The following is a 27,680-nucleotide window of genomic DNA, read 5'->3' as shown; positions in this document are numbered from 1 at the left end:
TTATTGTTATTATTTTACATTATAAATAAAACCACACATTGATATATTGACATAATTATATTATAGTTTATTGATGAAATTTTTATTTGTACAGATTTCTTCCATTAAACCTCAATTGTACTTATATAAATATACAACTACAATACTATGTCATGTTATATAAATTATCGGCAAACATTCACCACTTCTACGTTAATTAAATTAATTCGGTATTCAGGAACATGTTTTTACAATACTAAATATTTAAAAAATGCTGTGAAAAATAAAACAAGATATTCACACAAAATTTTATTAAAAAAAAACAACAACAAAAAAGATTAAATAGATAAATTGGCAACTATTTTAGATATTTATACAAGTTTTTTTTATAATTTACTATTTTATGATGTTATTGCTCACTTCTATTGATAGTATAATAATCATCTCTAATCTCATTAATATAAATAATTTATTTTCATATAATATTTATTTACATGTATTTATATTACACTTAAACTATTTCAAAGCAAATATGTTCAATACTAATTGCCATACGTATGAATACATTACAGCTTTTTGGCCATATAGACATAATAAGATGACTGATAAAAGTTGAATCGTTAACTACAGAAGTTGCTTTTATTAATACAAAATAATTTGCTTATTCTCATTACGAATAACATTAAGTACAAAACTGGTTACTATGACCCATAGTTAATGTTTCGTAATTAATAAAATTTCCGAATTAGCGATTCAATCAAGTTATTTATGTATAAAGTACATCAATTAGATTCTCTGCTATTCTCACTAGAACCCATGGTTTGTTCAACCTGAAGATTGCTCGTCGGCGATCCTGTCGAGCTTTCAGCCGTTATCACAAGACCCTCTTTCAGTCTCTTCTTCTGCTTCATTCTTCTATTTTGAAACCAAATCTTCACTTGCGTTTCATTCAATTGCAAGGCCGAAGCTATCTCTATCCTCCTAGCTCTGGTCAAATATTTATTAAAGTGAAACTCCTTCTCCAATTCCGTCAGCTGCTTATTAGTAAAATTTGTCCTTCCTGTGTTGTTTAAATTCAGGAGAGAATTCGCTAATAATGAGCTCGATTGAAGACTGATGCACGGAGAACGATTGCCTCCAACTTGGACGTCCATGGAACTCTGAGGAATGCCTTGTGCTCCAGCGAAATCAGACAGAGAGGTCGAAGTCAATTTTGGAACTGAAACAGAAAAATATATAAATATATATATATAAATGTAGTGTGCTGGAAGCGTGTCTGATCTATCTTAATTTCTGCGGATTAATTTATTTTTTTCATTTCCACCGACCCCAGAAAATCCTATTTGTCTTAAATGTTCCTACAAATCATTAAGCACGTCCAAACGCCAAGCTCGTTTATCAACGCTTAATTGACGATTTGTCTCAGTTTGTCACGAGATTTCCAACTCGTAACATTAAATGAAAGTTTCTTATGTCTTTGTACGTTGATAAAGGCAAAGTAAATACAAAAAAAAACAGAGAATTATTTTTAAATATATGTGCATTTAAATAAATAATTTGTTCCATAAAACGATTTTTTATGCATTTCGGAAAAGGATTCGTTACAGAGAGATATTCACAAGGTGTTCACTGTTCTGTTCAATAGTAATGCTCAAATAATTCGTTTTATAGAACAAATATTATATATTGCTCATTTAAATTTTTCTCATTAATAAATGTTTGTAAAAATGTATTTTTTTATGAGAGTGCTTTCAAATGACTGTCAATTTTAAGTCTCGAGAATTCGTTTCTCTTTGTGGCAATGACATGTATAATACAATAACTTTATGAATGATGAATAAAATAATTAAGGCCACCTGATATAACTGCTTGCGTTGGGTGCCGATAAAGAGAGCAGTATCGAAATTATAACATTGGAATTAGGAATCAATTTCTAAGGTTTATCATAAAGATCCATTGTGACCAGGGCCGGCTCTGACGAATGCTGGGCAAGGAGTCTGACGCAAGAAAAAAGGGCGAGCTTCCTCCTAAAAAAGGTTATGTAACGAATACAAAAGTTATTTTAAATAAAATTTCAAATGATTTTAATTTTTAAAAATCATAAATTAATTGCATATACATCATGCGAAGTAACTAAATAAGACAAACTGCAAAAAATCATTTGTAATTTCCATTATCAAAGTAATACATTTTAGAAATATTTAATTTATCTTAATAAATTTATTCTTCGGTAAAAATATTTCTAACTTTAAGAAAGGGCACGACATACAAAGTTTTCGAATCGCCACTAATAATCAATGTATGTTGAAATTTAAAACACTTATTATTTCCGAAACATTGCCATAATATTTCGTGTGTTTTCTAGATTTATTGCGACGAAGACAACACGACACATTCAAGTTGTTCTGGTCTTTGCTTATTTTACACAAAGTGCCCCGCAAAGTTGACAATGGAATTTTGGTGAAACGCGATGCCAGCTCTATCTAGGTATACAAATTTTACAAAGATTCAAAAATCGACCCCAGAATTCGCATAATTTTGATTTCATGTATAAATATATAAAAAAAAGAAAGTTTTATCGGAAAAAAGACAGTGTAAAAAAATGTCCAAACAACGACCAATAATTCTTATTTTTTTGTGTATTATTTTATTTTTAATATAAGTTTATTATGATTTAATATTTATCGTTTATATTTTAAATATATTAAATACAGTATTTCCTTTTAATCAATAAATTAAATTAGTTTTTATTCTCTTCTGTAAAAATAACTTTTGTGACAATGATTGTTCTTCAATTTTTTTTGTGTCTGAGAGATTTTGATCGATTATTACAGAAAACGTTTTCCTAGATTATAATAATCTAACTTATATTTTTCTAATAAATAATTTAAAATAAAATTGAGTTAGATCATTCTTAGTGACAACTATTGACAACTGTAAAAGTCGTTTATAATTATTATTAAAAAAAATGTCACTGATTTCAGTTTGGTATCTCGCTACTAATTTAGTGGTTGTTGATTGTGTTGTCAATTTATTGTTTCACTGATATTTAGCACATATGGATTTTATTAGTGAATAACATATTAATAGCATAACAATTTAAATATAATAAATTAAACATAATATCGTGCAAAAGCTTTTATACTTGTTGATATTTGTTTTGGTGATTTTATGCACTACCATATACAAAATATATACAATTTCATTGTTTTCATAACATAAGCGACTGATACAATATTAAATTTTCAACCATAATCCTTTATGGCAACAGCTGCTATATACTGACCGGTGTCCAGCATATTGCCCTTTGCGACAATTAACCCTAAATTCAATCCCAATACAAACATAGATATTATAAGCGTGTATAAGAATAAAATAATAAATATCAATACTTTTACTTACTATATATGCCTATTGAAAAATGAAAAACGAATAGCGTTAAAAATAAACCAGTAACGGCATGCTAAGTTCTAAAACGTTTAAAAGACATATCGTGTTAAGCTTTTCGACATAAACGCTTTTGAGTTTCGATTCTATTTTTTCGATCGAATACACTCGTGCATAAAAAACTTGTGAGGTCAGTACGAGTGAGAGCTCTATATTTTATATTTATAAATAAAAATGTAAAAGTATGTTTAATAGAATGTAATATTAAAAAAAATATTTTGCTGTGGGATATGCAGATTTTTAGAATTTTTGTGGACAGTTGGCTTTCAATGGTTACATGGTTAACCCATACGCACATATAATATTATATATGTATACGTTGACGGCGGTGAAATTGCGTGACGATATAGATAAAAAGTTGCATTTATAATGCGAGGGGGAAGTGATACTTCACATAATTCAAAAATTGAATTTACTTTACCTTTTCCAATTAAAAATCTAGAGAAATAAAATTTTAATATATGTTTGTATATTTTATATAATAATGAAATGATGTTAGAATTTGAAAGTATTTTTTTTTGTGAATCTTAAATTGATTGATCTAAATATATCAGAAACACAGTGGAGTAAATCAGTAAAAGTCAGTATTGAAATATAACACACGTGAAAAGTAACATAGGGCGACGTGCACGTCATTCTGGCTATTGCATGTCATTTAAGTCAATAAATCGTGTTCGGCATATCTGAAATTAGTTAGACAGTTGCCGACACGAAACAAATTAACGTGGTTGTATGAAGAAGAAAGGTATTTGGTTTCTGTACATACAGTCGTAATGCCTTGATTGTTTTTTTGGCTAAACGCTATTTAGATCATTAAAGTTCGGCTGCAAAAATTAATGTGAGATTTTTTTGCATTCATGTGTATACATATGTAATATTTTTTCTTCATTGACACTGATGCTTTTAAATCATGGGAATCGAATTATAATATATGTAGAGAGAATTATATCGAATATAAATTTCGTATACTTTTCAAATAAAGCTTGCATGACTTCTGCTTTATAAATCCTTATGTACATTTTGACTATCAAAAAGAAAAAAAAAACAGAAGATTTTGTTCATTATATATATAAAATAATACATAAGTTAGTGCGAATTTTAGACCAAAAATTAAAATAAGACTAAGTCATACTTTTGGGGAGACACGACACGTCCCTAATAAAATAGTACATACCTAGTCGTGGAGTTTACGGGTATTAGAAACAATTTTAATGCTCAATGGCATATGTCTCGCAAATATATAATACATTAAACCTTAACAACAAAAAGTATTGTGATAACGCCAGATCTGAAATAATTTATGTACTAATTAAAAAATCAACGGAGGATGAAATTAACTAATTACTGAACAAATACAAGCGCAAAAAATTTGAAATAATAATCGTTTCTTTTGTCGATATTTTTCTCGTTGCTAGCCAACGTTCCTAACAAATTATTTGTTGATTTATTTCGTGGCGTCAATTAAAGATCGTGTGTTTGAATCTCAAGTGAGTCCAATATTTTTTATAAATCTTATTTATTGTCTGGGAGATTAAGAGTTTTTAATAGTTGTTATAAATTTTAGCTCTATTCGATTATATTAGATTGTATTACTATCATGAATAAACATCAAGGTGAATATGGCTAATAAATCAACAATGGCAAATAACAATTAAAATTTTCTTTACGTATTAAGGAGGTTTGTATAAATGATGTCACATGTTTTTCGTGGATTTTCCACCCCTCGCCTCCCCTATGTCACAAGATTTTATTATACCAGACTCCTGTTTTGTTCACACTGTCAGAATTCCACCAACACCTTCCCCTAAACTATTGTCATAATAAGGTGTGTGTTTTGCGAGGTATAGAACTTTAAAATGAAATAAAACACATAAATATTAGCTTTTTTGGAAAGATAATTTTATGCCGATGATTTTGGGCATATTTGTATGCAAATTTTAATTTATCTATGAACATTTGCGCCAGTATTGCCATAAGTAATATTTTTAATTTAAATTAAGTAAATTGTGTCATTGTGACATGGCGCCAGAACACAATTATCACCTGACGCCTATGATAAAGTTAAATGTAAATAAAAATAGCATAATTACGAATGAGGTGGAATGCGTGAGCGACCGGAAAGTATTCGGATGGTCGTTTGGAAATTCTGTAGTTGTGTACTTTTAGGTATGGACTGGAATCGAGTGGGCGAGTGCGTTGATATTAAATCTTTTATGAGGTGCTTTACTGTGCATTCGATCAGCACTTTACTCGAAAGCGCCCTTATGATCTTGACGTGTCATATCCTAGATGATTTTCTCTCGAGATCATTTCATTGCTAAAAAGAAAGCTCATCTTCCATGAAAGATCGGGACATCCATCTGCTTTCGAGGAATTTCGTTCATTAAGAATGCGCGTTAAGTGTTTGATAATTTCCTGTTATCGCAATTATTACAAAAGTTGCCAAAAACAAATTAATAATGACCCCAAAGCATTCTGCAAATTCATGAACACTAAACGCGCTATTCAGTCGACGCCGAAAGTGATGAAGTTCGACAATAAAACATTGGATTGTTCACAAAATATTTTTGGCTGTTTTGCGCAATAGTTGCGCAATGTCCGTACTTGCCGACTCGCCTATGGCTGTAGCCATTTGGCTCCTTAATACTCTGGCATTACACATTGACCTGATTAATGTTAGCTGCGAGGAGCAGTTCCAGTTCGTATCATTTAATTTTGCTTTTTTATGATTTCTTGTGTATTATTTAAATTTTGTATATATATATATATGTATATATTTTTAATTTGAGCAGGTCGAGGGCGAGAGCAACAGTTAGTCTCCGAGAATAAAGAGTGACAGACTCTTCGAAACGTCAGACGCTCACATACCAAGTAAGATCGCGATGGCATCCGTAGCCAATATTGATAAAAAAAAAAATTTTTTGTGTATCGAAATATTGCTTTCGACAATCGTGACGCGTTGGAGTAACCTGTTAGGTTACGATGGTCTTAATTCAATCTAAATAAATAAATAAATATAGGCGCCGCGGCTGGTTCGAAAAAAGCACTATTTGGAAGTACATTTTTTCGAGCAGCTGTGGCCGTATATCGGCAATAACGCGGCGAATGTTGGCTTCCAAGTTGTGCATCGTCTTTGGTTTATTAGCGCTAACTAGCGGTTTTACATATCCCCATAGAAAATAATCCAAAGTTGTTTAATCACATGATCTTAGAGGCTAATTCACAGGCCCATTACGCCTTTCTCATTTCAGCATTTTATTTTTAGTGTGTGGTCCAAACCTTCTTCTGAAGTTTATCTAAAATATATTTATTATGTAGCACTTTATATTGGAACGTGGTAGGTCGAGTTATCTGTTTTGTGTTTACACACCATAATAAATTTAGGCTGTATCTTTTAAATATTATGAGCGTTAACAACCCCTATCGATTTTTAGCTATGAGCATCTTATAATCAGCGTATCGTGGGCTATTATTTTAATTTTTTTTATATATGGTATGAAAATCTGTAATGCATATTGTGGTGCTTTTTTGTCATACGAAAAGTATTTCGCACCTGGAGTCTCCCAAGTGCTTAATCCGCCACTGGCTATCGCATCGCCACGATAGCTGACTCCTAAGAGTTTTTCCCCATTTGCAACCTGGGGACCCGTGTGGCCGTATATATATCTACGTACACTAATATAGAAGTGTTATTCTACTTCGTCCTTTAAAACTCCTTATCATTCAAGGAAGAATATGACTGATAAACTTACGGAAGTGGCTTTGAAAGAGCGTTTATTTATTATTTAGGACAGTAGTAAGCTAAAAGTAGCAGAATGATAACCAATGCCTGATAAATTTATTTAGATGAAATTTCGTAAATTGAGTAAATATGTTGTATTTTATTATTTTGAGATTTATATGTAGTATATTGTTTAATCTCCCAGATAAATCTGTGCTCGTGTGGACTTTGTTAAAAATATCTCACACAGCTGATAATAATAATTACGCTCATATCTCAAAAAAATGGCGGCGGATTCTGCCACCAAAATTTGATTATAACCTTTCGCGAGAGAGGAAGAGAGCCAACCGATAAGGGTACCCCCAGAGGGGGCCGCCTCCGAAAAAAGCGGGTTTTAACGTAATTTGACATTTCCAGTGTGGCGCGAGCGGCGGCTGTACACGAAATGTTAATCATTTCATCGTGGAGTATCGCATTATAGGCCGTGACAGCGGGATGACGGATCGGCTCTGGGTTCGAACCCCTACCCACTGCTCTCTCGCACCCCCTGCGCTCAGACCTCGGCAACGGACACATGTGCTTCACGCTAATCCATCGATTAATCCGAATTCGTCGTACAAGACTAAATGACCAAAAATAATGGAAACAATTAGAATTGATTCCATTGTAGAGTTTTTTAACTTTTTCTTATATAAATCATTACCTCCCATCTAACATGTTAGTCGTTCAAAAGTTTTAACAAACATATTTGTAGATACATTCTACTAAATATGCTTAATTTCAATCGAGATTACAAAGTATTTTAATTAAATGTAAAAGAAAATCTATTGTTTTATAATACTATACAAGTATCGCTTAAAACATCTAACTGAGCGTGTTTATTCTCAAGCCGATGTAATCACGAAAAAACGGAATTCATACGGTGATTGCAATTATTATTATCAATTTTAAATAAATTTTGTTCACACCTGCCTTAAGTGGATATGGATTATAATAATCATACCGAGAAATTTAGAGCAGATCCATATGTTATTTAGAATTTTTTTAATATTTCGGTTTTTATAGGAGAAAGTGTGTGACTTCTGCACCCAAATAATTTAAATTACCACATACATGTGAATTGTTGTTATTGGGCGGTGACATTAAAATAACAGGTCTTGGAAGTCAGAGAGTTTTCGCTGGAATGTCAAGTTGTATTATTGCCAGGTGTGATTTTCGTGGAGCAGCTGTGATTGATGCTTTCTAGACAATCCGCTGATATCTTATTCTCCTAGCTTATCCCTGTTTCTGTGTCTCTTCCCTGTGATTAAATGTCACATATTTTATAGTGCTGCTTCCAAACAGCTCTGTTGAATCGCAGATAAGGATTTTTGTGAGCCAATTGCATCGCTTCTTGGACACACCCCCGAAATGCATGTTTCAAGAGAAACGGTTTACACGGCCATTTACAGCAAACGGTAAAGAAAAAGTAAAAAAATAATAGCAATGTATTGCCTAGCGCCCATCTTTTCCAAACAAAGAGTAGTTTTTTGGCGGTAATTATGGGTGATTACCGTCTCGGGACATTATTTGTAATATTTTTAATTATTAACGCAATTATTTAGTCATGAGATCTCTTTTCTATTGTTGTGTGAAATGCTTGTATGATTAAAGTGTCCTCTAAATTATAAAAAATATGCAGAATATTATAATAAATAGCTGAATAAAACTGGTGGAATATAATAAATATAATTAATATATCTAAGGAATTTAAGTAATAATAATTTATTATGAATATAGAAATATTCTGAGCAGTTATTTTTTTTTATTATATAATATTTAACTGAAGTACTATAATATATATTAATCTATTTTTACATAGGTTTTAATTTAAAGAAGTCCTTATTGTGATTTTTAGAGTTCTTTTTAAAATATTGGATCGTATTTTTCTAAAATAAATTAGTTATTGCCTATTTATATTTAAAAATATTGTAATACTTTTTAATTCAGACCTAACCTAACCAAACCGTTTGCTATTTTTTTTGATTGATTTGATATTTATTCTGACCCTAAATAATTTTATTATGACCAGGCTGATTTAAATTCTAACCATTTAATTTGTTGCCTAAAATAATATATCTCAGTACCTGTTTGTTAATTAAAAAAATTTTATTACAATTTTGCATTGTGAAATCTCATTATTTTATATTTATTGCTATTTAAGCTCAAATAAGTATAATTGTCACCATTTAATATCTTATTTAGGATTGAATTGATCGATATAATTTAATATCATCGACAAATAAAAAATATATAATTCAATATATAACATTATAATTTAATCAAATGTTTAATATAGTTTAACATTAATTTAATTAGGCTGAATGATCGAGTATCTTTTGCATATTTTTAATATCACCATTGAGTATTTTAAATTAAAGACTTAACCTTTATAAATCGTGTTTAAATAATTACTTTTTTATTTTATTTTCTTTTATACCTTACCTAATTTTCATTACATTAGGCTGATTTTTGTTAAAGCATCTAAAAATAACATACAGTTAGAAATAACAATTATTAACTTATTTATTTAAAACGTAAAAATGTATTTACAAAAAGCGATTAGTTTTTTTTATTAAATATTTATTGTTTATCTGAAAAAATATAAAATAAATTAATATTTAATTTTTTCATAATAAAATTGAATTTAATCGACTTTTAATAAAATATTTCACTTTATTGTAAATATATTATGTGCAATCATAGTAATAAAAATACCATTGAAAAGTTAATAAAAATATACCTGCATATATCAGGTCATTAATATTATTGGCTTTTAATTATTAATATTTAATTAAATGGTCAATTATTATCTAAAAATAGACCTGCTAGTAGTTATTTTGCTCTATGCATTTATAATTTTGCGCTTTGCGTCCAAAATATTTTTTTGCGAAACTCGAATTAACATTATTACAGGGTCTATTATTTATATTTAATACGTTGTTTTTGAAGTGTTAGTTAATTTATTTCAATAGAACGATACAGTGCGTTGCTAGACGGTAATACTAAATTAGAAATAAAAAATATTACAAATTTAGGAAAAAACCTTTAAGTATTGCCTATATAACTAATTCATGTCAGTAATCAAATCTTAAAATATTACTTACTGTACATTTTTAACTTAAAACTGACCATATATCACTTTTCTCCGCAGTCTTTTTAAAAAGTACTAATTTCGCCACAGACGTATATATCCGCGCGTAGACTAGTCGCAAATTATGATTTAATATGTTCTAATTCGTGTATTTTCATACAAGAGCTGCTAAATAATATTTTTTCTTTGATTATAAGAGATTTTTACAAATATTTTCATAAATGACTTTCACAAGTTATTATTTATATAATTGACTTGTTTCTTTATGATTGTGTTTATATTACTTTTCTCTTTTAATGAAATAATTTAAACACTTTTTTATTATGTATTATCATTATGGAAATGGAAGATTTTTTATTGATTTTGGACAAGTTTATCTTTAAGTGGATAGTCATATTACAAACTATTTTAATAATAAAAATACTGATTATTTGATTAAACTGGGAGATTAGAATTAGTGATACATAATTATTATTCCGATCGATTATCACAGATTAAATTTACCTAGATTTTCCTAATCTCATGGATGAATATCATGATGATTATTTAAAAATTGAGCTAAGTCATACACATTAAATATAAAAAAATCTTTAATAATGAGCTACTTTAACTCATAAAGAATATCAACAATAACAAAAAAATAGTTGTTTATTTCTTTAATTGTGGATTTTTTAAACAAAAAAGTCACAATAAATTACACAAAATTGTTATTTTTGTTTTTATATTTACAGTAAACCTAATTTTTTTAGTATTAGTTGAACACTAAAGTTCTAAAGTTTTATTTTAAAATTAACATACAATATTAGAACATATAAGAATAAATATTTTTTATTAGGATTGATAAGGTTTCTAATATATAATGTATTTAAAATCTTTCTAGATAAAGTATATCATATCAAAGCATATGAGAGTATTTTTTTATTAGATAAGAAATATTTTTTCTACATTATAGTACAAAATTAATATAATAAATGGCTAGATCCATATAAAATGCATAAAGATAAATTTTAATTAGCTCAATAAATATACGTAGTATATATTTATATGCAATTTTGTGCTGTTTAATAATATAAAATACAACATTGTTATTATCATGTAGCATAATTCATTAAGCAAATTTTAAACTGTGTGTTTTTCAAAGATACAGAAAAGTTTATATTATTTTTATGTAAATACTTTTAATTTAATTTTCGGTGGATTTGATTGAAAAACTTTTTATGTAAAAATAATGAACAACCAAATCAATAACTTACTTTCGCATAATAAGCTATATAGCAGTAACATATTCAATAAATACATAACTTAAGCTATTGTAAATTGCTTTAATAATATTATATAAATATTTAATTTTTATTAATTAATAATTGATTATTGGTATTGGCTTAATATATCTTATATTTATATAAGTTTATTATAAATATTACATCTTTTTGGATAATGGCTTTTACATAAAGTCAATATGTTAAAAAAAAAATAGTTTATTTGTATTTTAAACATATTTATTACTGTTATTAGTAATATATAATGTAAAGTATTTTTTATGTATGTAGTAGTGGATTTAAAAAATACCGAATTAAAAATAAAATATTAACACAACCATAACATTTGTGAAAAAATGCGATGAATTCCATTCTCCTCCCACATTACTTCTGTTTCCGTCCTGCTGTCCCGTAAGTCCTGTCCGAGACGATTGATCACTTTATTCCTCAGAGGGTTTCAAAGAGCCCTTTGTGCCCTTTTTTCGTGTAGGTCGACCATAGCACGTGAGCTTCAAATGTGCGTGAGGTCTCAAGCGAAAAACATAAAATGTTATTTCAAAACCATCGGTTTACATTTTTAATTAAATTTTATATAATAAAAAATCTCTCATAGACGTTAAATTTTCAATTTCACGACAAAAAATAACCGTACACAATATACGTTAAGCAAACAACCCTTATCCATTACCGAAATTGACTTTCAGAAACCACCCCCGCATACTCCCGGGCATGAAAAAATAGCGCTGCTACTTGAATATCGGAAAAAATTATATTCTTTAAAAAATAAGCTTGAATCAACAAAGTATATTGCTCTTCGCTCAGATAGTGATCGCCTGCGCTTTTATTATAGCATGTCAGAAATAGTCAAAAGAGGAAACATACGGATAATTTGAAACAATAAAAGTTCGAAAAACCTGCAATTAACTGAACACATAGTTGCAATTTAGATTTGCGTAGATATTGAACCGGCCGTTTACTTTTTAACTTACGACAAATATAATTTTAGAATATGCTTTCTATTTTATTTATTTATATTATTTTTAATAGTGCGTATTAAATCTTAAGAACATAAAGACTATTAATGTATTTTACGACTTTAGGGTTGATGTCACCGTCAAAGTCTGGCTTGTGCATGTCAGTCGAAAAGTGGTAAATACAGGGTTGAAAATGTTGCGAATAATTTATTTTTTATTTTATTACAATTTTTATAACACAATTACAGGTTATACTTAGCATATTATATTTATTAAATAACGTGGTTCTAATTAATTAATTTAAATTAATATTTAGTTAGATACTTTCCATTATTATCTGGTTGTGTTCAAATATCAATTTATTTAAGATTGATTTTAAAAGCTACTTGATCAATACTTTTAACAAAAATAATAATAGTGCATGTAAGCAAGTCAACCCTGATCAGTTCTATAAAAGTCAAATAGCTCTCAAATCATATTTACAGAAATATCCCTACTAAAAAGGTAACACAGGTATTATAGCCACATCCGGAGCTATGCGACGTCACGCAACTTCTATTTAGCTTTCACTATATGTATTACTAAGAAAGTATTACAATGCAACTTAGAAAAATGTGATATACACATACATATATTATGTTCGATTCTAAAAAGCTTATTCACCCGTAATATTAAAATTGGCAAGATTATCACAATAAAAATCATGTTACAATGTAAGCTTTATTCAAGAATAGCGTTGTACGAAAGATCATAATGTCTGTAATTATCTTAGCGTTCTGTCGTTTTTTTATTACCATAATGGCTTTATTAGTATTATAATTTGCGGTTACATTTTTTTTTTGTTAACATGTTAAATGTACTACAAAATAAAATAAGACTTTAATATGTATCTGTGAGATTAAATATAGGGTTATATACAAGTGAGCCGAATGTTTGCCAAAAGATCATCTGTATTTACCTTTACTTTGGCCTGAGATCGTGTTGCGTTATTTCGTTTCGAGATCGACTTTTTGTGTTCGCAGAAATTCGATCTCTTTCTATGATCTTTTTTGATCCCAAATGCATGTAAACAACGGCGAATTCTACAGACCGCACTGTTTGCATCACTAATGTCCTTTGTCACACTGTAGTAATACATATTTTCGCATATTTTATAAACATTGATTAAAAGTAAGAAAATACATACAAAGCAACAATATAATTTTATAATGGCTATATACTACGTTTACACTTTTTACGGTGTTCATAAAACTTTATGGAAAAAAGATTTTATCCATTGTAAATAACTTGATAAAGTTGCAGGTTGTGGGTTTATTAAACACAGCTTTAAGAAGCAAAACTATTATTATTTCTTATGTGCTTTTCAAGAAATTAACAAATTAAAATAGTGGGTAAAATCTACTTGATCGATATTGTAACTATACCATTGTAAAATAATATTTTATCGGAGATTAATCTCTTAATTTCTTCTAATATGTTAAAACTTTTGGGGCAATTTAATATTTGTTTCATAACTATTGACATTATTTAAAAAATATTTATAATAACTGCAATATGTTTGAGAACAATTCTCCAAGAATAAAATGTAGTTTTACCAATGACAAAATCTTGAGAGAATTACAGGTGAATTCCTAAGATATTTAGTTATGCAATAATTGTGGATCACGATATTTATATTAATTTAAGATTTTTTGGACTGAATTGTTGAATTGGATTGGTTTAGTTTCTCGTCCAGCTGATAAATAATTAAAGTAGCATTTGATTTTATTTCTGCAGCCAGGATATCATTGTTCATCTCTGCTGTTCTACATTCAGAACAATTTTTGATATCGTAATTTCTCGTTCGATTTTTTAAAGGCATCTTTGACATTTACGGATATTTAATGAAACACATAGCATTTTACAAATATTTTTAGTGGCCGTAATAAGAAAATAAATAATGAAATATAAAAATCTGCCTTCGTAAATTTTGAAACACAATTTTAGAAACACAGAGTTTAGATGTATTTTAGTACATAAATTACAAATCAACAGCCAAAGTAAAACTTAAATAAAAAATGAAGTTCATTTCAGGATTACTGAATATTTCGCTCCATTTAGACATTGATTTTTATTTTTACTATGTAAAGATCTGTTTTCTCTTTAAGATCGATCAACTCTGATCAATCCTCTGTAATGCCATATTATAAACGCGTCATTAAAGTCTTTTAATAGGTCCAGTCATTTGGACCGTATAGGAATATGTACTATGTATATATAAAAGTAAGGATTTTTTTTTAATATGTTTCTATTACTTTCAATAACACTTACTAATTAGAAAATGCCGAACTTAGAAGAACGTATATAATTTATATTATAAGGGCGTACAATTTAAATTATTAGTGTATAGCGCAAAATTGCGAGTACATAGTGCGAAAAAACGAGTGCGAAAGAATTATTTATTGAGAGCATTGTCTGATTGAAAAAAATCTGTAAGTATTTCATTAATTTTAACAAAATTGTGTATATAAATTTTGCACTATTCTTGCCACAGAGATATGCTGATATATCTATATACATATTTGTACATTGATTAAATATTTTTGTGATTAATTAGTATATATAACATATTATTTATTTAATAAATTTGAAGCTTAGTTTTAGATTTTTTAGATTAAATTTATGTTCATTAAGTATTTTCATTTTATTTCATCTAGAAAAATAAATTAAATTCTTCAATTTAAGTAAAAAATAATATACCTTTAAATGTAATGGTTATTAATATTGTTGTCACTTAGTAAATATAAATTTAAAGCAATAATTAAAGCACTGATTGCCACATGGATAATACAAAAAGGAATTTAATGTAATAAAAATATTTTATTTTTTATTTTTATAGAAATGTTCTGCTTCTTGTAATAAAATACCAGAATTTAATAAATATATTACTAACCATTTATTTTAAAACATAACATTAATTATAAAAAACAGACCCCTAAAAATACTGATGAATTAACTAACTGGCTTAAAGCAATCAAAATTAGACTCAATAAATATACGCAATATAATTTCTCTTTAGTTATTTATGAAACTATTTAAAATTAATTTTATTTAATATTGTGAATAATAATAAAACAAATATTATATTTATTATTGTAGTTTTTTTATAATTTTCGGTTTTGTACGCGTTATTATATCATATTTATTTATTTTTAAGCAAAAATATACGTTAGATTTAATTTTTTAACTTTTTTTAGTAAACAACGATTACAGACTTATACATAAAAGCTAGTCGTATAAATGTTAATTTTTAATATAATGTGCAAAAGTGCCATTTAATTATTTACATATTTTTGAGTACTTTTAACAATAATTTTGTTCAAGTTATATTTTTAACTATGATATTTAAATTGAAGGTTTAATATATATCCTATACTTTTTATTTGGCTTTGTTATAACTGTATATTTTTATTAAACAACAATTCAGTTCTTTTAATAAGTACCAACTGTGTAAATCATAAAATTTACTATTAAAAACGCAGATCTTCGAAAAAATCTAAATCATTGTGGCAAAAAATCGTACAATTTTTTTGTAGAACATTAAAATTGATAAACATAATATATTGCTGTAGCTGTTTTTTTTATTAATATTAGGAGTTTTTATTTATTTCGACTAATCGTAAATAGTATAAAATTTTTGCGATAAAAATATGTGTTAGATTAAGACTATTTTAATTTTGAACTGTTTTTTTATTTCGCATTTTTTTGGCATACAAATATGCATTAGATTAAAACTGATTTATTTTTGAACTGTAGTTATATTAGTACCAGATATATAAATATAAAAACTACTAAAAAACCGCAGATCTTCGAAAGAAATTATATTAATAATTCATATAATTATTCATATTCACGTGAAATATTTAATATGGTTAGTCTATATATTATATAAAATAGATAATGCTAGAAAATTACGTCATAATTTAAATAAATATATAGAAAGTATTATTGGAATAAAAACAGTGCTCGTAATATTATTTTAATGACAAACCTCTTGTCGTCCAATGTTATGAGAATTCATCTTATGTGTGTTATTATTTTTGTACATAAAATATTTATATGTATTTCTATATATTGTATATCGTCCGCCATTTTGCTCCATCCAGTATCATCCCCTCTCGTTTTTGAGCAAATTTCATTATAGGGCTAATTCGTTGAACCACCCGCATTTTGATGGGACGACCCTCATCTCGTCGGGCCAACCCCAGATTAAAAGGGCATGGCGTCTCCAATGAACACGTCACGAGAGTTGAGCCAAACTCTCCCCACGACAAGCTGCGAATATCTCATAATATTTTAGAAGCAGCGATAGTCAAAATTCGCGTTCGTTGAAAAATTTGTCGAAAAGTATTTCTACATCGTTTTTTCTTTCACTTCGATAAGCTCAAGCGTGAATTATAGTCGGAAATGGTACTTAGCTACTACATATTCATAGTTGAATAATTCCCATCACGCTACAAGTTAATGAAGCACGCATTATGGGCGTACGGCTGCGGTGTTTAAACTTTTGATTAATTTTTACGTGTCGTTTTCAATTTTGACAAACACGTTGTTCTACACTTGAACGACTAAACGTATATAATATTTCATTCTTGAACAAATTTTTAGTGTTTAAGATTAAAAAAATAGTAATGTGTAATACATATTTTATTGCACGCAATCTATTATAAATAAAATTTGAAACGTACGTAATAGTTTTAATACAAATTATATTACGTATTTAATTATATATATAACACATAAAATATAACTTTTGGTATTCGCAAGCCTTATGAGAATTAAATATACTTATGTTGGGCTATAAGAAACATTACATTTGCCGAACACTGAACAAATCGATTTCCATTCTTGGCTACATTTTTTTTGTTAAAACTTACTAGTTACTAAATACGAATGCTCTATCGATTATCGTTGGTTTAAATTAGACATATTAGTTTACTTTAATAGATTTTATTTAATGTAAAACATTTTTTTAGGTGATTTTCTAGAGCCAATAAATTGCATCTCTTATGGTTCATCGGGAAATATAATAAAAATACCAAATGTTTTGATATATGCAGGTTTTATATAAAAAATATGATTTAACTAAACAGGACCAATCTAAATATTAGAAGCAAAGTATTTGGATGGCAAATGTAGTGAAAGAAAATACTTTTTTGCCCGCGTGAGGATTTTTTCCTTCTAAATTTTTTGACACGCTGATTACTGGAATATAAGGATGGAATTATTCACTATTATTTAATAATCATAAGTGCTGCAATACCAGAATTTAATAAGCTGTTTATGGTTCAGATAATATGATAAAGACAAATCGCTAGGATAATTTGAGTTTGTAGTTATTTCTAGACGTTTTGCGACTTTATATTTTCCAATTCAATTATTTGTATTATGATCATTATGATCACTACATATATATTTACTAAGTACATTTTATTTATTATAGATATAAATAAAAACAAGCATTTTAGAACCATTGTATATAAAACATAGTTATACCCCACTCCGTGCTTAGAAAAAATAATACGCTACTTGACTTTTTATTCGAGGATAAAAAATGCATAGAATCTGAAGCTCTCCCCATCTGCTCTACCATCATGTAAGGTCAGATGACAGGCGGCCATTTTATTTCTTTGTTGAAGCGAGCGTATAAAATTTCCGAATTTTCTCTACGCTAACGTAGCGATTTTCCAGCGGTTAAACGGTCCGTTAAATTTAACCGCTTGAATCAAAAATTAAACCGCATCAATCTTTTGTGACAAGGCACATGCCCAAATTCAAATCTTGAGACACGGTTAAACATCAGATTAATTACTTTGACATATTTTGAGACATTTTTGACATATGTCACCGTGCGAGCTTTAAGCTCAATTAACTCCAGTTTCGACTTAACAAACGGCCAAAGTTTCTCCCCCAGCGGAGTTAAGTTCAACCCTTATGAACTGGCTGAAAAGCTTGAATTAGCAATTAGACACGCTTAACTCCAACGTAACGCAATGTATATATTTTAATAATTTGTATTTTATAAACTAATAGTTTATTTATAAATTTATTATAAATGAATGTAATCTTTTTCCATAAGTTCAATATCTATTGTAAGTATACTATAATATATTTTGAGAACATGAATATGTCAATAGTCAATCGTATTTTTATTGCATTTATCGATATACATAATCAAAATGTAAACATTCGACTGAGAAGTAGTTTTATAATCTTATCTAGCTACTGAACTCGCTATGATATTCACTACAATATATTGTGTAATAAATTATAAAAACTATTTTATTATTAGTGAATCACACTGATGTTTAATTCAATAAAAAATATTTGTATGTGTATATATTGTATTTACGATACATCAAGATATTATACTTATTTTATTTACACAATTTTAATTAAATCTTATATTATAATGATAAGCTATCTAAAGCACAGAGCAACTCATCTTTTTATACGTATAAATAACATATCAATTTTAAAGAGATTATGATTATATATTAGATAATGATTTAGTGATTTTTATTCTATGAAATGAATTTTATATTTGTGGGCACAAAGTTCCATCAAGATTATTTGTAATAAACCAGCGCTGGTTCTCTGGTCACACCGAAGGGGTCAAGCTAAAGGGGTGGCATGTTTTTATGCTTGTTTTGTTGACTGCCCTGTGAAAAAAAGTGTTGAACCACGCGACGCTACTGTCCCGACATGCAAATGTATGGCCAGCCACAAAAATTATTTATATAGCCATAAATATTAACATATTTACGACACTGTATGCATTGTATACATATCATATTTATAAATAAATTAATTAATATTGATTTAATCAAAAAATAACAATAAAAATATATATATATAGAACTTTTTGCTTTTGCGTGTAGCGGTATAGGCAGTAAAAATGTAATCGTAATACTTTTGTGAAATTATTATACTTTCGCTGTGAAGATTTGAAGGGATTAAAAGCACTGGAGCATAAAAAGTCTCAGCTGGGGCGCATAAACCTTATCACAAATCTTATGTATGATTTAATTAGATTTTTTTGAATCAATATATATATGGACAATAATATCTTAATTGTTTGATTCAATATAGAATAAATTTATTAATGAAGTGATTAAGTGCAATTATTTTTTGTAATAAATTTATGGTAAAGTGATCAAAGCAATGTTGAATTCAAACCCCTGAACTATCTTCGCTAAGGATCTCTCGCAACCCTAAAGCACAGAACCACTAAAATCTAATCGATTACTTCCCCCATTTGTTCACACATTTGCGGCCTTTAATTTTTTAACACGAAATTTAAAAATAAAGTAACAATAATTTTATATAAGAACTACAATATTTTTCAGAATTAAGTATACACTTATCTTATTAATCTAACATTATTTAAATGTGGCCCACAATCACATAATGTAATAAACTATATTGTTTATAGTGACAAAACCTGAAAAATTATATATTTACATTTATTAAAATTATATCTTAGTTTTAAAAGGCACGTGAAAATTATGAGGAATAAATGTTTCAAATGTATTAACTTTTCTGTATTTAATTGCAGAATAATATTTATATGATTCACTTATGTAGATAGGAATATATGTACATAACTCATTAATGAAATTAATTTTATATTTATATGCTTTAATATACATATTATTAGGGACGGAATAGCGTAGTCCGTAACGTCTCAGACTGTTAACTCTGAAGTTGCGGGTTCGAGCCTTAGGTTATAGATTATATTTTGCAGCTGGCTTAGAACTATGCAAATATATATCGGAATAGTGCAGTCTGTAACATATCAGATTGCTAGCTCAGAGGTTACGGGCTCGAGCCACGACAGCAGACTTTAATTTTTATTTATAAATGCGCTTTAATTAAAAATTGGCCCTAACTGCAAAGGGATATATATTGATTATAAATTATAAAACACATTATAATTTATAATTAATTGTATAGGTGGCAGTGATTCCCAGACTGAAAATCTGGTGGTTAATACTTACTTGTAGGTATTCATTATGTCTGATAACGCATTTAGCTTACGCCTGGCAGGATATAACATTAAATATTAAATAAATATATATATATATTAAAGAAATTAATTTTTAGAAGTTGAATATAATCAACTTTTAAAATATATTTTGACTGTGAGAGTTTTGTTCTTATTTTATTGTTATTAATAGACTGATTAATTTTATTTTATGTTTAATAATTTATGTTTTTTAAACACTATGTTTATCCATTCGCGTCCAAAAGTTTTCTGTTTTACACTACATAATTATAATAATTAATGAGTTTCATTAATGATAACTAGAATAGTTCAAAAAGCTTAGTCCTCTTTTTATGTTTTCACGTTGAGGAATTTGTTGCCTCGATGTTGACGTGCCTTTGGATTTCTAATCCGTTTTTTATTTTGATTATGTGATTAACCTGTTGTTTTGTTCTTATGAGTAACGTTTTAATTATTATTACTTTTTTTAACGCGTCCAGAACTTATTTTATTTTTACTTAGCATATAATTTATAAAATGTTTTTTATTTTTTTTATTACTCTGCATATATGCAACTAAGTCATTGAACTGATTTTTGTGTGAGTCACTTTTATTTTAAGCCTGACCGATTAAGGGTATGTTAGTACCCCGTTTTGACGCAGTAATGCTGTAGTAATAGATTCTCGATTATATTTTCAAAAAACACTGAACGAAATAAAGAAAAATATTTAATTATGTACATAAATCGAAATATTTCTTGTTATTTAAATTATGTACTAAATACATTTAAGTTGAGAAAATAGAGTCTTTACCTAGCCAAGACGTTACTGTTACATTTTGTATGTTTTGCTATATATTTTTAATTACTAATTTTATTAAAATTATATTTTTTGTAATATTGTAATTAAATGGTTTTTTTTGGTATTTTATTCTGGCCAGAGATAATTTTTATTTATACTCAAATATGTCTTTTGCAATACTATATTTAAAGCACAAAACCCTATTTTTGCGATCAATAAATGGACAAAAATAACTTAAAATAATATTATTATAAACTTTATTTAATGATTGATTGCACCTATTAAATAAAATTCCAGACTCATAATAAAAGTTATTTTTATCCATTTACTATTTTCGTTCACTTTTGAATAACCAGTATTACTTCTACTCACAATTATCGTTTTTGCTCTAAAATAATAGTTTAATCTATATGTTTTTATGGATATTTACGGTCGTTCTTAATATTTTATAACATATTTAAATATTTTGACATGTTTAAAAATTAGCTCAAAAATATGTAAAAAAAATTAAAACCATTAAAATCTTTCTGGGATTAGATAGTTTTGTCTCTAGCAGACATCAAAAAATATTAAGCTATTAACAGATTTAACGATTGTGATGTAGAAGAAGGTGAAATAAAAAGGTCAGAAATTATTTAGCAACAAAGTGAGGTGATAAAATAAGCTAATTATATTCTTGCGTGAGGTCATTATCAATGTAGTCATAATTTGTTATCCGCAAAATATGACTACTTTGATAATAATATGATTTTATTATGAATGTTTTTTTCTCTTATTCATAATAATGGGACGATTTATTACATGGCAATTGGTAGCATTTTGGGGTCCAGTCGTACCCCTGTTCGCACAGAGTTCATTTGTCAGCGTTTAATGGCGACACTGCTTGCTCTTGAAACAATTAGTTCTAGTTAGAGTTTTCACTTATGAACCGATGGTAGATGACCACCGAATTCCTCCAGACTCCACATGAGTGAGACTAGCGAGCGCATAGTCAGCGGCAAATCTCACGGAGCGTGATCGTATGGTTTTTGGCCACTATGGTGTGTCGTGCGATACGAGCCGGGTTCGTGACTGTAGCGCCATCGGTGCAAGTCATCGTGACGTTTCGTTACAGCATTATTAATAATATTTACGGTCGCACAAAGGGGGACAACCTAATAATCCCCAGCGATAAAAAACCAAGCGGCGCGACATAAAGTGAGCCGACCGCTCGATGTCAACCAGGAGGACGCAAGACGGTCGGCTACCCTGAGATACTTTATTGATGATCATCACGGAGATGACTGGCAACAAAGCATCTTTGAAGCGAATTCTTCAGATGTTCGTTAAACACGCGAATTTTCAATGGAGAGTATGATTGAAAGGGAAAAGTTGGTGTACGATATCGAGACATATAGTCTATCGAGTAAAGGATTAAATATTTTTCATATGGGGTATAGTAATAATATTTAAAAAGTGTCTGTCTAATTTTATTTATATTAAGTTGACATATGATGTTATAAAAAAAATGTAGGGACGCTGAAAATTTATAATGGTGAAATTAAACAGTGTATTATGGTAATATATGTATCATGCATACAAATAAAACCATTTATTTATTTATTGTATATCACTTTTTAACCATTATTCTGATTCATATTCCATAAAAAATTTACTTTTCTAAAAGTATTCTAAAGCGTCTCAAAAAATTGACATTTTGATTGCCACTGATAATATCAATGCAAATTTTTCTATCATTCAATGAAAGCGGCGAAGAAGTCTAAATTTTGATTATGACCAACATAATAAAGCAGTGATGGGTTTAAATCCCATATGGACCCGAGTGTTTTTAAAATTTCTGTAATGTGTGGGAAATTAATTACAGAATTAGATTTTTCAATACAAATATAATTCTAATCTCACAGATAAATATTGTGATGAATAGTTTAATTTAAATCCAGCTGGGTACATAATCACATATATTGATACTAAGCTGTAATAATAGTTTATATATTATATAAGATATGTCACTGATATACAGATTTGATTTCAGTATACTGTCTCACTACTTACTTAGTAGTTATTAATTCTGTTGTAAAGCATTGTCTTTTGCCTAACATAATATGAGGCATTGAGAATATTAAAAATTAAGTCAACTAAAGGAACCTTTTATAAACACAATATTTCAAATTTCGCTACTTTGTAATTAGTCCGTGCATAATACTAGTGATTGATCGTGTTTGTCCCATTGTAACGCATTGGGCTAACGCTTGTCATGTTGCAATGGAAGATTTACAATCTCAAAAAAATAACAAATACTATATAAAACAATATCAATATGGTTCACTGGTCGCAATGAACGTGATCTAGTGTTCCGACGGCAGATCTTAAAATGTTTACTCGATTCGACGCAAAATGTATAATATTATTTAAAAAGTTACAGTCAAATCTATAAGTAAGCATACAGTTATTTTTTATGAGACTGTTTGTATAATATATTGCCAATATTTTTAAAGTAAACTTAATATAAAATAAATGATACATAATTGAAAAAAATTCACATTAAGCACTATTTTCCTATTTTTTGTACAGCGATTGTATTATATAAATTTCATAAATATAATAAAATTGTATTTAAAAAATATACTTATAATTCCAAGTAAATAGTTATGTTAAATGTCAGATAACTATTGGGGGTAAGATGAGGGTAGAGATGCTTAACATGTTTCATTTGCACACAATTCCAAATCCTTTATTAAACTAAGTTTATTATTTTTCATTGTAATATATATATTACCAGTCAAACTTATAGCTACAAGAGTTTGACTGTATTATTAGCTGCTTTATAAGCTTTTTTTATAAATCTGTAGCATTATATTAATAAGCAATACTTATGTAGTAGAAAAGATTTTAAAAATGGTTTAACTTTGTTATTTTCCTGCAAAATATTTTTATTGCGTCGATATTTAATTTTTTAAATTGTTTCAGTACATTTTTATGTTTTTATTTTTTCCAGTTTTTTTGAAAGCTTTTTCTTAATACAATAATACTATAATTTACTTCTAAAGTATATGATTTACCCTATTATAATACAGCTTTATCAAAGTTCTTGGAAAGGTTATTAAAATACATAGATTAAGTCGTTTACTTTTGATTTTATTTTTGTTAAAAATCTAAGAATCATGTTTTGACAATTTTTTTCATATCTGTTTTATATCTGATTTACAATTAAGATGTGCAGTGAGAGATCCTTGACATACTCTTGTTACCAGAAAAATATTTCACTTACTACAAGTAAGCCAAAAGTCAGTATACTTAAGTAAAAATTCAACAACTTTTTCGATGTTGTATATTATTTCAGATTTTGTGTTCTAATATTAAGTAAATAAAATCAAATTGGTATAGTAACTTTTTTACAAAAAGAAAAATATCATAATTTTATAATATCATAACATGGATAAATTTAAACGATAGAAAAAAGACTAAGATCAAAATTAGAGCTATTGCCAAATTTTATTTTTTTATTTATAAATAAAAAAAATATATATTATGTAAAATATTGTGTGAAAAATAAATTTAAACACAAAAGTTATCATATTTTTAAATAAAATAGTTACTTTTTTAAACGAATATTTTTAATAATTTGAAAATATTTCATAAATAAAAAATAAATATTTTTAGTTTTTTTTCTTAACTGTGTGCAAACAGGGGTATTGCTAGACCCCAGTCCATTTCTTCTCGTTTTAAATCATATATTTTATATATATAAAGGCATTTAAATATCAACATTTTTTATCTCCATGAACATTCTAAATTGCTATCTTTATGTTTTAAACAAAAATAAACTTGAATCATTTTATTTCTTATGTACAAAAGCATCCTTTTTTTGGTTTTAATGCAAAACTTCTACTCTTTTTTCTTCGTAACTATCGTATTGTTCATGGCTTTGCTAAAAAGAATTATATAATTTTATTATTAGTTATTGAAATGATATGGTAAAAATTATTTTGTAAAAAAGACACTAGTAAAAAAATTATAAAATATTATTTTAAATTACCTTCTTCTTTGGAAATTAAAATAAATTATTTATAAAAAAATCAATTACCAAAGAATTACATTAAAAGCAATAAAAATGTTTTTAACTTCATAATAATTTTATCAATGAACTAAACACGCAAAGTGAGTTCTCCCATACTCCCACCACTTAAAAAACATTAATATATTGAGTTGTCCTTTAAAATTCCCAACGCACTGTATGATACCTATAAGCAAATCATTCCAACGAATATTGAATCAATAAAAATTAATATTTGAACATATATAAAAAATCAACCCTTATTTGATATTTCAAAGTCATAAAATCGATACTCAACCACTGGCTAATTTTGTGGTGTGTCACCCGCGTAACGACCTTTCATGTTATCGTCAAAGACTTGTAGCAAATCAGATTTCATGAGAACTTCGACCGTTATGGCTAAAAGCAACCGACAAGTGTATATTTTACCGATTCGTACTATATAAAATTTTCCATGCTCGTGACGACGTACAGTAATTATCGAAAAAGCCGCACCGACGTGAAAATATTATATTTTTTTATGTTTTATTAATCTTTTTATTACTCGACAAAACGATATTGTGTGCATATTATTATTATAGTACATATAAACAGCTTATGCTTTAGGAAATGTATATAAAACAAATTTTAAATAAAATTCGTTGCTTTAAAAAAAATTGTGCTTAAATAGGATTTAATTTAAAAATATTAATTTATTAGTAAAAACGATTCTGATCTGTAATATTTATTTTGTATTTTATCTCTGTTGAATATAGTCCAAAAAAAAAATGATAAATTACACTAAAATAATCACAAATGGATAGCGTTGTCATATAATCATATAGTTTGAGAATCGTCCAGACATTCTGTGAATATCGTCAGTTCAATATGATCTGACAATTACACGGGACTTGCCGAGCTAAGAATTTACATCTGCATTATTGGAATATTTATCGATCGATTTATTTTTATTCGATCAATTAGTAAGAGGAATTTTCCTTTAGTGCATTTATTGCCAATGTTTTAAAAACGAGCATCATGGAGCCATATCAAATTTTAGATCGTATCTACAACGTTGATGTCTAATTGCTCGATACTAATAAGTAAAATTAAAAATGTCGTCCACACCTGACTATACCTACATATAAATAGCAGATCGACATTTCAAAACCGGTCTCGTGTATCACAAGATTGTATGGCATTATTAACACGTGTTGTTTTCTTTAGTTAAATACATCGCTAATTAATTAATCCATATTTTAATACATTGATGGGTAAACGGGAGATTTCTAAAATACTGCCAAATATATGTTACATTCTTAGATAAATCATATCATATCTTACTCGATTCCAATAAGAAGGGGATATATATTATATTATTACAATCAATGTCTTTCACAAGATCACATTAAAAATTAGTATATAAAATAATGCCATTTACCTGATGGTTTAGGAACATTTCTCTTCACCTGCATCCATTTATATGTAGGAACTGCATGGTGGTGTTGATTATGCTGACCAGGACCAGGACCTTGTCCCAATCCCATCCCAGAACCAGGACCTAATCCCATGCTCTGCAATCCCTGTTGCGATCCAGACAGTCTAGATCCAACTTCATGCTGTCTGTAGCAGTCTCCGCCGTGATTTATCTCCTTCGCCATATCTTGGAGATGCTCGCTTTTCTGATAATGACTTTGGTAATCTAGACAAGCGTTTGGTGAGCCACTCTGATGCATCACAATATGTGGGTAATTGTTCAAATTTTGAGCAGGCGCTTCTCCATCAACAAAATGCATGTTGTATTTGGTTTCTAAGTAGTGATTATCCAATTTGTGATGCTGTCCTTGATGATTTATCTCCAAATGAGGGACGTTATAAGGACCCATGTCCGGATAAGAGCCTTGTAAGTGCTGTGGATAAGCTTGATTCGGATGCATGCTATAATCCAGGTTTGTATAACTGAGACCGTTGTCTGTGTTGATTATGTGATCTGGATGCTCAAGGTTAACAGGATTAGATTGATGATCGTGACCCAGCTCCTGGTAATGATGATAGTGACCTTCCGTATAATAGCCATGATCTGGTGGATAGTCCGACTGGCAGTACGCCTCTGAATAAGACTGTTGCTGGTTACCGTACATAGTGACATCCATAGTCATCATGGTTCAGCACTCAAATCTTCTATCCACCTTATTTATATATTTTATTACACATCACATTGTTAATATTTATTTTGAACGTCTGTCAATCATTGTTTGTCGATCATGGTGCAAAATGTACATGATTTGTATGTACAGTTTCAAAACTA

At 28.2% G+C, this 27,680-nt stretch overlaps 1 protein-coding gene across 1 annotated transcript; it reads right to left on the bottom strand.

Moving 5' to 3' along the window:
• Positions 1-632: 632 nt before the first annotated feature.
• LOC148226773 (uncharacterized) lies at positions 633-27,680 on the bottom strand. The gene is made up of 2 exons (XM_088203128.1): positions 26,814-27,680; positions 633-1,198 (listed from the first exon to the last, which is right to left on the bottom strand). The coding sequence occupies exons 1-2, from the start codon at positions 27,532-27,534 to the stop codon at positions 762-764; spliced, it is 1,158 nt and encodes a 385-aa protein (XP_088059254.1). The 5' UTR covers positions 27,535-27,680; the 3' UTR covers positions 633-761.

This window comes from Plectrocnemia conspersa, unplaced genomic scaffold (genome assembly GCF_051122295.1).
Source record: "Plectrocnemia conspersa isolate PC_06_02 unplaced genomic scaffold, ASM5112229v1 ptg000014l, whole genome shotgun sequence".
NCBI lineage: Eukaryota > Metazoa > Arthropoda > Insecta > Trichoptera > Polycentropodidae > Plectrocnemia > Plectrocnemia conspersa.
This window is presented reverse-complemented; position numbering and strand designations above follow the sequence as displayed.